Source organism: Opisthorchis viverrini (genome assembly GCF_000715545.1).
Source record: "Opisthorchis viverrini unplaced genomic scaffold opera_v5_11, whole genome shotgun sequence".
In the NCBI taxonomy this organism is placed as follows: domain Eukaryota; kingdom Metazoa; phylum Platyhelminthes; class Trematoda; order Opisthorchiida; family Opisthorchiidae; genus Opisthorchis; species Opisthorchis viverrini.
The window spans coordinates 3,238,022-3,249,135 of record NW_008751667.1 but is presented as its reverse complement, the minus strand read 5'-3'; the positions used below and the strand labels follow the sequence as shown (position 1 = coordinate 3,249,135).

Genomic DNA, 11,114 nt, shown 5'->3' with positions numbered 1-11,114 from the left:
TATATATATATATATAACGTCTAGCAGTGTGCTTACTCGATATCTTAATGTGGGAAAACCAGAAACACGAATTTTGCATCTCCATCTTTTTGGAAAGTGAAACTGCACGTCGGAGACAGCCCTAGTTTGTAACAGGTGGTACTGCCCAGATCTCACTAGAGTTTATTTCAAAAAATGCTGTGTTTCGTACGACAATATACAGTGAACTGGGTACGAAAATGTTTATACGTGTTTGATTTGTGGCTTCAAAACGTTTAAATGTGTTCGCGCGTGGGTGTAATTCAGGCCGACAAATTACCGAACTTACCCTCAAGTGATGAGGGGAAATGCTCAAGAGCTTGGAAGCAGGCATGAGCAAAAAGTACAATCGATGAATGGTCAGATTATTCATCTAACTTGTCGGTTAACCCAACTAACCTCCGCTAATGGGTGGCGGAGGTCTGTGGCAGTGATGCGATTGGACTCTTAAAAGTCTGCGAACGGCGAACACCCACGTGATGAGTCCCAGGATATACGTAAGCCCCTTAGAAGGCTAAGGCTTTTGGAGTCCGCCAAAACTTCATAAAATTAGAATCAGTGGTTAGCAGTTTACAACATTTTATGGGCATTCTGTGCCCCTCATATCAGTTCATTTAAGTGATATATTTGAGCACATCGTAGCGGGAATGAGATCAGTCAGCCATATTCAACGACGTTATGACTACCAATGTTGCTGAATGTGATGAGAAATTATGATCATCTCCCAGTGACCTTCTGTGGGCATTCTACGCTATATACATTGCAAGATATTCGGCCGAAATAGTGTACAACCAAACAGAAAACAAAAAAGCTGTTCGTCTCTTCCATTTACTACCGGCCTCTCAAGAATAGCCTGTTCGCTGCGTTCACGTGATCTCTTAGGAGCGAGAGGAATGTACTCAGAAAACGTCGCTTTTTGTATGGATAGAGTTCGAAGCGAGATTATATTTCTTCGCACACTCACATTGGTTGCGCGTTGGGCAAACGGTTGAAAACAATTGACCTAACAAATGCGCGCATATTAAACTAAGCTCTTGAAGAGAGGTTTGCGGATCCCATTTAATTTTGCACTTTCAATTCTGTTTGAACATGGGCAAAACCCGAGATCATTCATAAACTTATGGTTATGCCTAGGTTCGGAAGGATTTGGAAAAGTTTCAGCCTACACACTTGTCGACATAAATTGACATTTTTCTGGTCAACGAGTACTGATTTGCTATTGCCAACAAGTGATAAATGGCCCATGCACGACGGTGGCTTGATTGGATTATCAGGTTAAATTGGACATCCTGAAAACTGGTCACCAACTTCCCAGGTATACCAGTGGAATCCAGTTAGAACATTGACTCAAAGACCACTTGAAAGACCAATATAAAGCGGTCCCTTTGGAAGTACTTAAAACTGAGAGGAGTCTTAAATGACCAGTCTAGGCGCCCCCTTCGGGGAGGTGTTGGTTCCTGAGTTCCGAGGTTTTGCGCATTTTTCAAATGTGTTGTTTATTGCCAAGTATATTCCTGTTCTTTATATAATCCAAGTTTTGCAGCATTTATGGCCGAAATTCTCTTCTGATGTAAAAGCGTGCGTTTGGATGTTTATGCCACCAGATTTGTTCTGTAATCCACATATTCAGTGTAGTGCCATTCCACGCCGAGCGCAACATTCTGTTCCAAATTTCTTCAGAAATTACGGCCAAAATAGATTTGTTGAAGCTTCTATTGCAGTGTTTCTTGTTGCACTTTGGCAGTTAACTATTTGAAAAAAATTCGGCAACACCAGACGAAAACACGTTTATTTGGTCATTTGCCAGTGGATTCTTACTGCTTCGGCCGCCCCGTGTTTCAGTTGGCACAATATCCGAGGTATCACCGTACGTTTTCTTGGGGGTTTCTGAAAATTCGACAGCTCCTTATAGGTTTCTCCATTATTTAGGCTCTTGAGGTAGTAATAATGAGGTAGTCTACGTGCAGGTGGGATTCATTTGAGTCTCTGGTTGAAACTAAATCGGTTTACAAATTAGTATAGTTTTGGGATGTCAAAGTAGTTGAGTTCAAGGTTGACGTAAACTCAGGAACTGTGCTAACCTGATGGCCCCGGAGGAGAACGTGAAGCTGGTTATGGGCTGCCGAAGATTTCAGCAAAATTACGAGTAGTGTTCATTCAAGAATGGTATTCTTCTTGGATGTCTTTGCCAAATATATGGGCTGCCGAAGATTTCAGCAAAATTACAAGTAGTGTTCATTCAAGAATGAATGTCTTTGCCAAATAATTTTTGTATATCAAGGTTATTGGGTCGTGATATGGCAAATCCGGCGCTTTACCTTACACCCTCAGGTCTAAAAGAATACCACCTCAGCTAATTGGAGGAGACTGAGGTAGGCTTGAAGCTGTCAGCCGAGTTGGGCGCGAATGTTTTAAAAAACGAAACCGGTTATGACGGAATCCTCATTACCTATCCCTAAAAGATATTGATGTATAGTTTCTAGAATCTATCGTTTCCCCACAACTCGCGAGGAACCAATGAAATAACACTTTGACACTCAGATGTGCTACTCTCATTGGCTGTGTCCAGAATCCAGGCAACCACCCATCAAATTTGTTATTCTTGACCAGGTTTACACAAAATCACCATGAGAAAAGCTAACTGGGAGGGCGAGATGAATAAACCTGCCCAACACCCTCACTTGCTTTGCGGTGGCACATCTGTGACTTTTGCAAGTTCCAATTGCGCAACATGTGGCTGCGAGTAGTTCGGCACCTACATAGGAGGTGGTCCGCCACATCCGACAGTAGCCTCGGTTATGTGTGTACCTTGTGAACATCTGTACCCGATCCTGTGGAGAGCGACCGCCTAGTGAAAATGTGTTTCAACTGGTGACGTTTTTCCGCTTCCCCTCTCTCTCTCTCTGTCGCACGCGCCAGATGTCTGTTTCCACATCGGGTGCGAAGTAAAAAAATTTGTATCGTCTAACAAAAGTTGCAACTGCCAAATGAGCACACAAACCCGACACCTGTGATGTTTGCTACCGGCTGGTACGAACAAGGGATGCACATGGATCCGATTCGTTACATGCATCAAAAATTGGCCTGTGGGCCTCTCAAGAAGGTGATAGTGGTCATTGGCTTGCTGCGCTAAAATACCCAGCGTCTAACAATGGTTCGTTTCGTATTTGCATAAGGTTTCCGTATCTGATTTTTATTGTTCAGTTCGAAGGTTCAAGAATGTGCGTTTGAAAGCAAGCAAATGATACCTGGTCCTTCGGGTTCCATTTCCAGTTGGTCATTGAAAATGTGGTCCCTTTCAATAACTGACAATCATTAATTCATTATGAATTAATTGCTCATAAATCTTATGAGTAACATTATTTCCTAGGTCTTCCGGCTTACGATCACTTCCATATTTCCGGCGACCCAATTTACCTTGGTAGCGGAAATTTCAGGTATTCTCATCTAAGCTAAGTGATTTCCCATAATTAGATGAGGAAACGATTTTATGCGGCCTGCCCAAAAACACAGTAAGCTATACATTGTATGGACAATTGTAACCAATATAACCACGTATGTGTTGACCGTAGACACTAATTTCGATTTGGTATAAATAACAACTTCTGGACAATGTTCCGAAGAATGCTCAGTTATAAATTAATGTGACGGCACATGGGGACAAAAGACACATGATCCGGTTAGACGTAACTTCTTCCATGTTCATTCACGTTCCGCTCTGGTCACACAAATGAAAACATTGCGGTACTGAAGAGCCTAAATGAGCTATTACTGTAGTGCACGTTTGGTGTGTAATAGCAGTTCGACGAAAATCTGTATTAGTGGTGGATGAACGATATATTTGTGCCATAGAGAAATCCTCTGAGCCATCGGGGATTTCAGCGAACTGTAGGCAAACATATCCGGTGATTCAGTTTACATCCAAATGGGGTAACTAACCGTTGTTTCAATTTTTTGGAGGTAAATATGTGAATATGGAATCTGCGGGCTCACGTAAGCGTGTGGTTTACAGAAAACCAACTTCGGAAGGACAATACACCAAATTCGACAGCCTTGTGCCGCTGAAAATAAGCTTAAATTTTGATTTGCGTTTTGTTCATAAGGTGGGAAAATCTGCTCTAAAAAAGAATTCTGTCGGTGGACCACCTGCCTCCTGAAAACAATTATTTGGACGGGTTTATCTCAAAGAATGTAGCTACTTAAACTAAGAAAACCAAACAGGTCACCGCTGAAAGTAGATGCATATTCATCAGCCTTTCTTTCAACGGATATGAGGCCATGATCAAAGCATGGTGGTCTATTCCTTCACTGGCTATTGTATAGCAGAATTCGGGGTGTACGATGTGACTGTTATGTAAGAGGATACACGGGCGCAATCGATTTTTTTATGGACGACTTGATTGAGAAAGTCTATTACCAGCAAAGTGTCCGTTCACTTAAATTGCACGAGTCATTCGCTTTCGGATTACTGTGCCAAGTGTTTATCTTCCCACCAACAAAGGAGGGAAACCCTTCGCGGGGGAGTTGCATATTGGAAAACACCAACTAAACGGTTACAGACTATTGGACAGGAAAGTGAAACTCTCATATGCACCTTGTTTTAAAAAACTGAATATCCGTCTTCTTGTTGGACGCATCTTCCCAAACGTTTCTAGACATCCATTGGCCATCACGCAACTTTAAACGAATGCTGCAAAGCAGTTCCACAAATTCCGTGATACATTCCACCTTTCATTAGATGGAGGTGGAGTTACGGGGAGAACACATTCTACTCACGCCTCATCAGTAGTATCCACAGCTACACCATGATCCGTCCAATGATGATATCTGACCACAGCTGAGACAAATGTGATCCGCCTATACAACTCAACTCTGTATACTCAGAAAGTATTTGTACGCGCATTGAAAATTCTGTGTTCTGCTCACGTAACCGGCTGCCAGTTAGACTGAGCAGTCTTCACATTTTCTCCCACAGACTCCGCTTCATCCCCGTTCTACCGGTATGGTCGCTAGCTTTTCGTTTTTTAATCTCCATGTTCATAGTGAAGATCACGAAAACAATGGTCGTTAACTTGTGTTTTAAAATTAAGCTGCTGATCTCACTAAACCAACGATCTTTAATATGGTTGACAACATGATGAAATTTTATAAGTGTTTGTAATAATTGCCGGTCATTTGACCCAAACCAGTTCCATGATAATTCAACTCGCTAAGTGTTAGTTAATCTCTGCAAAAATCCCAGCACTGGTGTCAATGAGCCGACAAACCAAGATATCCAGTCTCTCTGTTTTCCCCACAATCTGGTCCCAGTTAAATATGAACCAGTGAATCGTTCTGTTTCCTTTCCCACCGTCGGGTGATGAAACTGAGCTGAAAGGTTTCGGAACTCTCGGTTAGTCGACAAACCATACACAGCCTTCCGTTATTACATTTTACTTTATCCTGGGACTCCTAATCACGAGGAAGAACCTTTTACATGATCTAAACCACAGCGTATACAAATGACAGTTGAGGGGAATTCGTGCCAGACTTCTGCGGAATCAGCTGTGAACTTTTGTCCACGAAGCACTCGTTATGTTTGAGTTCAATCCCGCATAATGCAAGTGAGCTTAAGACAGTCCTCCTTCGCAAATTTTGATATTAAAAGATGGTGGAAATCGCTTGATTGCACGAAGGACACTATTACCAACCCTACTTAGATGATTCTCGAATAGCTCACGGAAACATCTAGTGAGCGCCGGAATAATCCACAACTAATCCGCAAACTCATGACCTAGCTACTCAAACAACCGAGCAGTGTGCACACCGTCATCCATGACTGAATCACGGTGCGCCGATGGGCCATATTCGGGACTATCTGTATGGCATCGGGCGCGAAACTTTGGAAAGCCTTGCCCTTAATCTAAATCGGTTTTCCCCCGTTCGATTTAGATGTTTTCAAAATTCAAACAAATTACTTGAGGCGGTATCTCATACATAATTCCTGACGAATTTTGATTCCTATTAAGAGGACTTGTAGGAATCGACTTTGTTTTTTGCGAAAGTCCCAGACGACGCTTCTGGGAATAAAACTCCGATAAGATGCAATTCGCCAAATAGTCTACAGGACCCCTACATCAGGGGTAATTTTAAGGGTTCATGATTGAGTGAAGGTCCATAGGTTGGAAGACACTAATTTCTGAGAAAATGCTGTTGATCCTACATAATAATAATATTCATAATATATTTCTGAGAAAATGCTGTTGATCCTACATCGCTCGTTCTCATAATATTCTTCAGATGAGTAAGCTGCGCGTCGCTTCACAATATCCATGATATCAGAGTACGTTTCGATACTACTCATAAGGGTGCTGTGAAATCTGTGTAGCCCATAAACGATTCCGCCCACTTTATGGGTCGCCTTACGTAATTAGGTATCCATACATCAAATGAGGCTCGTGAGAATATGGCAAATCGGCCATCTAATGAACCCCGAAAAGTGGTGAAACCGGACTGTTCAGCGTTTTTGTCGATCTCATGAGTAGTATTGACAATCGACAGTCAAAATTATCTGATTTCTGAAACATTTGTTACCCTCAACTGATTTTTGTCAAACAACCAACGTGACACGTGTGTTATCGCTGGTAGATAAACGGTCTGGGGGCAGATCCGGTTGTGTGCAGATTAGTGAAATAAAATAGGGGTCTCACGTTGCGAAATCAAAATTGTGGATTTTATGTGCGCGTAGTAACAATCTTGGTTGCAACTCCACCACATCTTTACACAGCTTGGCATATGTTGCACACATGTGAGTCCTAAAGATGTCTTCAGTCCTAGTTATTCTCAAGATATCTTCCGATAAAAAAACAGAAAAGGGGCAATCGTTCGTCTGAGAACTAGGGAGAGTGTTGATGCTAAAACTAGCAGTCACTTGATGATGGGTATGGACCTGACGACTAGATGGAAAATCCCACTGAATTAGGTTTGGAAAAAGTGAGGCCTGATTGTCCGATGAAACAAGGCACTTGAATGGCTACGCATTGAAGACGATGGCTTTGAGGTGTGAGCGTTATTGATCGCTTGATCGAGCTGACAAAACTTAGGGAGATGAGCCCCACAGCCCCTATCAAGGGAGGGGGCGCTTATCAATCCGGGTTAATTGTTGCGTTTTCATACTTCGTTGCTACGTCAGAGTCTGTCTGCCTGTCGATATTCTCCATCCATCACAAGCATGGGTAAAAAGAGTTCTCCTGGTGTGCGAACTATATGTCTTCATCAGGGTAGATTGTGAATCATGAGTAGCTCGTCCAAGGCTGTCTTGCATGAACGGACGCTCCTGATGCTCAACGGATGCTCCGTAAGTTCCTATGGTCAGACGCCGAGGACTTCGTACATCCTCTTCGCTCAAGGGCCATGTTTCTCACCCACAAAAAATTATGGATCGCAGCACTGCAGGATTGCAGTGCATAAGATGTTCTTGTCAGAAAAATAACACCACAGATCGGAGATCAGTAAAATCAACGACTCGAGAACTGTTTCCGTCCCCAGCCGTTCTCCCGGAACTCATCCGGACACATTGACATAGACAAAAGATTGCCATATATGTCCGAGTCACGTGCTCAATGGCGAGCGTACATCAGTGCATAGCTTCCCGCCAGTTCTCCTCAATTAATGGATCACTAATACTCCGATGTTCACGCACGCATCCTATCAGCTACTGCTTCCAATGCGTAGCTACCCACCCACACGTCTCCAGATCATTGACAAGCAAAACCGTTGGAGTTATAAGCACGGTACAAGCATGCGATTTTTACACTTGAAAATGATGATGAAGATGACGGAGATGATGACGAAGGGACTTACTGAAACGATTCTGTCCCACAGTTCCTGCATATCTGGAATTAGTTTACTCGAGCAAAATAATTAGCAGAAGAATTATAAGTTTTCAAAATGGTCGGTCAGTTGAAACATCCTTTCGGTGCGTAGCTGCCATGCCACCCGGAGTAACCGCGACGGATGAGATGTAATCAGGGTGTCCACTAAAGATGCTGATTTTGAAGGATTATCGGCATTATTATTACTATTATTAGTACTAAGGTTTATTAAGGATACTCTGGTTATGATTTGTGCAAAAACATGGATGGAATGGAAGGTTTATCTGCACACCAATCCATCATTTGTTACCACATTGAATAAACATTTCGGTGAAGCAACCGATATGTGGACTTTAGCATTTCGACATAGAAATCAGTCACAAGCGTTTCATTCTATCGTATATTTCATGTTTAAACATGCTTGGTCATCAATGGATCCACGAGCGACCTCTTAGAGCAGCGTAAAACTGTTATTTGATTCATCTAACACGGTTGCGAAACTCAAGTGGAACGGTTAAACAGGCAGAGATCAACCGTGCGACGAAAAAGCCACAAAAGCAACATCGGCTGTGGGTTTGAAAAATGCGGAAATCGGTGAGGATGGGATTGCTCAACCGACCATCATTCCGTATTGTTGTTCAAAAGCATCTTCTGGACAAAAAGATTTGAAGGAAAGGTAATAAACACTAATCGAAATAGCTTCTCAGCCAACAGGAGAATTCCACTTAAACCCTTGTTGCACTACTGAGCTTGAAGCGTTTAAAGCGGATATTATCAAAGTAAATATCTTTTCCCAACCGAAATTTAGTCTTCGAAAGGGACAGAAGAATGAAGTGGAGGCGAATAAACTGCTCTTGGTGGCGAAACAGAAGATCCGACAAGCACCAAACCTTTGCTGTGAACGTGTTGAATGACTCGAATTTCTAAATTCCACTCAACGACTTGGACTTTTGCTTATCCTTTTTCGCCTGCTTCTCCCGCTCCTTTTGTTCCTTCTTCAATTGTTTTTCACGTTCTTTTCGTTCTTTCTCAGCGCGCTCACGGGCCTTTTTCTCTGCTTTTTCTCGCTCTTTAAGCTCTTTTTTGGTTTCCAGTTTTGTGTACCGCATGTTCGGAGTGGACACAGGGGTTCCGATTGCGTCTGAATTCAGATGGAGAAAGAATTAGCGTCACAATTAGTCTTGTTGGTAAGTGCGTGTCTTATTGTGATTTTCTGGAAGTTAGATTGCTGAAAAGTCACTCAAACTCGTTCACAGATAAAAGCATGAATAGCACGTCGTTGAAAAACAAAGCTGGACGAGGAACATTTTTTAATTTGCTAGTGCCACAGCAGGCATTTGGATTTGATATACAATTCCAATAATTTCTACGTAATTCTGCTATGCTAACTGGAGACCTCAGCATGGTGGATTAGCTAGCAAAAAATCTTTCAATTTGAACGGTAATCCTATTGCAAACGGAGCGAGAATTCAAACTTCTGGCAAAGCTCTGCTATGTGCTAGTATTGTATGCTTATGTTCAGTGGATCTTAACAATGTTTCGGAAGCCCTTACAGGAGCCCCTTATTCAAGCGGTCCCAGTGACAGGATCACATCTTGGGACGGTCGTTCGGGACTTGAAGTAAAGAGGAGCCCCATAGATGATCGGCTGAAGATCGGCATTTTTGCAGGCCCTCCATCCTCGTATCGTCTTCTGAGAAGCCGGTTATCAGTGAAGTGCTCCTTTCCTTTTTTAGAAGACAGTACCTACGTCGTCAGAATCACATTGGCCATAGTTTTCAGCCTGGAAATGCTGAAATGCGTTTTAACTTATACTACTTGCAATTAATTTAGTAAACGCAAGAGTAACAAAACCTAGCGGGAAAGTGGCATATATGTATCGGCTTACCAACTATGGGGAATAATTTAGACGCGGAAGCATTCACTTTGTATTCCGCGAAATATTTATACATGAGGACAGCTGAGAAGATTTGTGGTTAGTTTAGAATCCAAAATGTTGCAGACAAAGCCTCTTACAGAACCCATCAGTACAATACCTCAGGGGCCGCTTCCTCATGGAAAAGCTTGAAGAAACTTCAGATCCAAATAGAGGTAAGATTGAGCGAAGTGTCCTGGTATGAGTTTTTATAAGACCCTGAAACTGTTTCTGGTGGCTCCCTCAGAACAACAGACAAACTATCAAAGCAGCTTTACGATAAAAGTTATATCTCGAAGGTAAAGGTTACAAATTCACTAGGTTACGCAAGCTGTAGATTGAAGGCCCCAATCGATTTAAAATTTAAACAAAATTTCTTGGACTTACTAGCCGAGGGAGCGGAGCAAAGTTTCGGAACATTGTTGGAAAAGACGCTCCGGATGTTGCCTTTTGGGAAGTAGTGGGCTACGATATATGCCGCTTCTCCGTCCTCTGAAACCGCGCGACCAAATCCAACATTTTTACTTCCTTTCCAGATGAGCTGACTAAAGTAGCCTTGTGACAAATTCAATGAGCATAACAAAAGAACAAGAGAACAAAGCTTAAAAAAGCGAATGAGTGGAAGTTGAGCTTAATCAGGCTAAGTACGATAGAATAAAAATTTGCATGCGCACTCATTCGATTTATTCAGACAAACGATGGGTACAAGTACCGTTTGAATCTTATCTTAGTTCTAGGAACATAAATAGTGTAAGTTTATGAGGACAATAAGTGCACTTTGCATGATGTCTTTTACGGCAGCATGCCTGTGTTTGCTTACAACACAAGATGGAACGCATCAAGTCATAAATAAACCTACATTGGCACCGAAGTTTCTTCAAAATATAAACCATCAGCATAACTAGTTAAGCGCAAGTGAAAGCTTGCGTAATGGATTTGCTTGGACTTTTACCTGAGTTATTTCTGTAACTATCGGGTTTCCGGCAAAAATACAAAGATATGGGCACCTGTGTGCACCAAACACCATAAAGGGACTAAAACAAAGGAAAGCAATTAACGAAATACACTCATTTTTAAACTAATTTGGCTTTGCGAGAGACTCACCTGGAACCCAGTTGAGTCCCTCGCAAAGCAAAATTAGTTTGCAAATGAGTGTACTTCGCTGATTTCATGCACCTTGGTTTCGGGGACTGCGCCTACCTGATGAGCCCCAAGAAGAGTGAAACCGGTCGTGGGCTGTCGACGAATTTTCAGCAACCTTGTGAGTAGTGCAGTGGAAAAAATGTTTGATAGCTTCTGGATGGGGGATTTTTTCTGGAGGATATTAGT

At 42.3% G+C, this 11,114-nt stretch overlaps 2 protein-coding genes across 2 annotated transcripts in view; both read right to left on the bottom strand.

Moving 5' to 3' along the window:
• Positions 1 to 6,331, bottom strand: part of T265_01094 (hypothetical protein) — a gene marked incomplete at both ends in the record, with an annotated part of 50,752 nt that extends 44,421 nt beyond the window's left edge. The window contains one exon of the mRNA XM_009165037.1: positions 6,271 to 6,331. Within this exon, the coding sequence (XP_009163301.1) occupies positions 6,271 to 6,331 (61 nt within the window). The remainder of the gene's footprint in view (positions 1 to 6,270) is intronic.
• Positions 6,332 to 8,261: 1,930 nt separating this feature from the next.
• The window catches only part of T265_01093 (hypothetical protein), a gene marked incomplete at both ends in the record, with an annotated part of 28,054 nt that continues 25,201 nt past the window's right edge, over positions 8,262 to 11,114 (bottom strand). Inside the window, 2 exons of the mRNA XM_009165036.1 lie at positions 8,262 to 9,012; positions 10,173 to 10,340. Coding sequence (XP_009163300.1) covers positions 8,795 to 9,012; positions 10,173 to 10,340 — 386 coding nt within the window. The remainder of the gene's footprint in view (positions 9,013 to 10,172; positions 10,341 to 11,114) is intronic.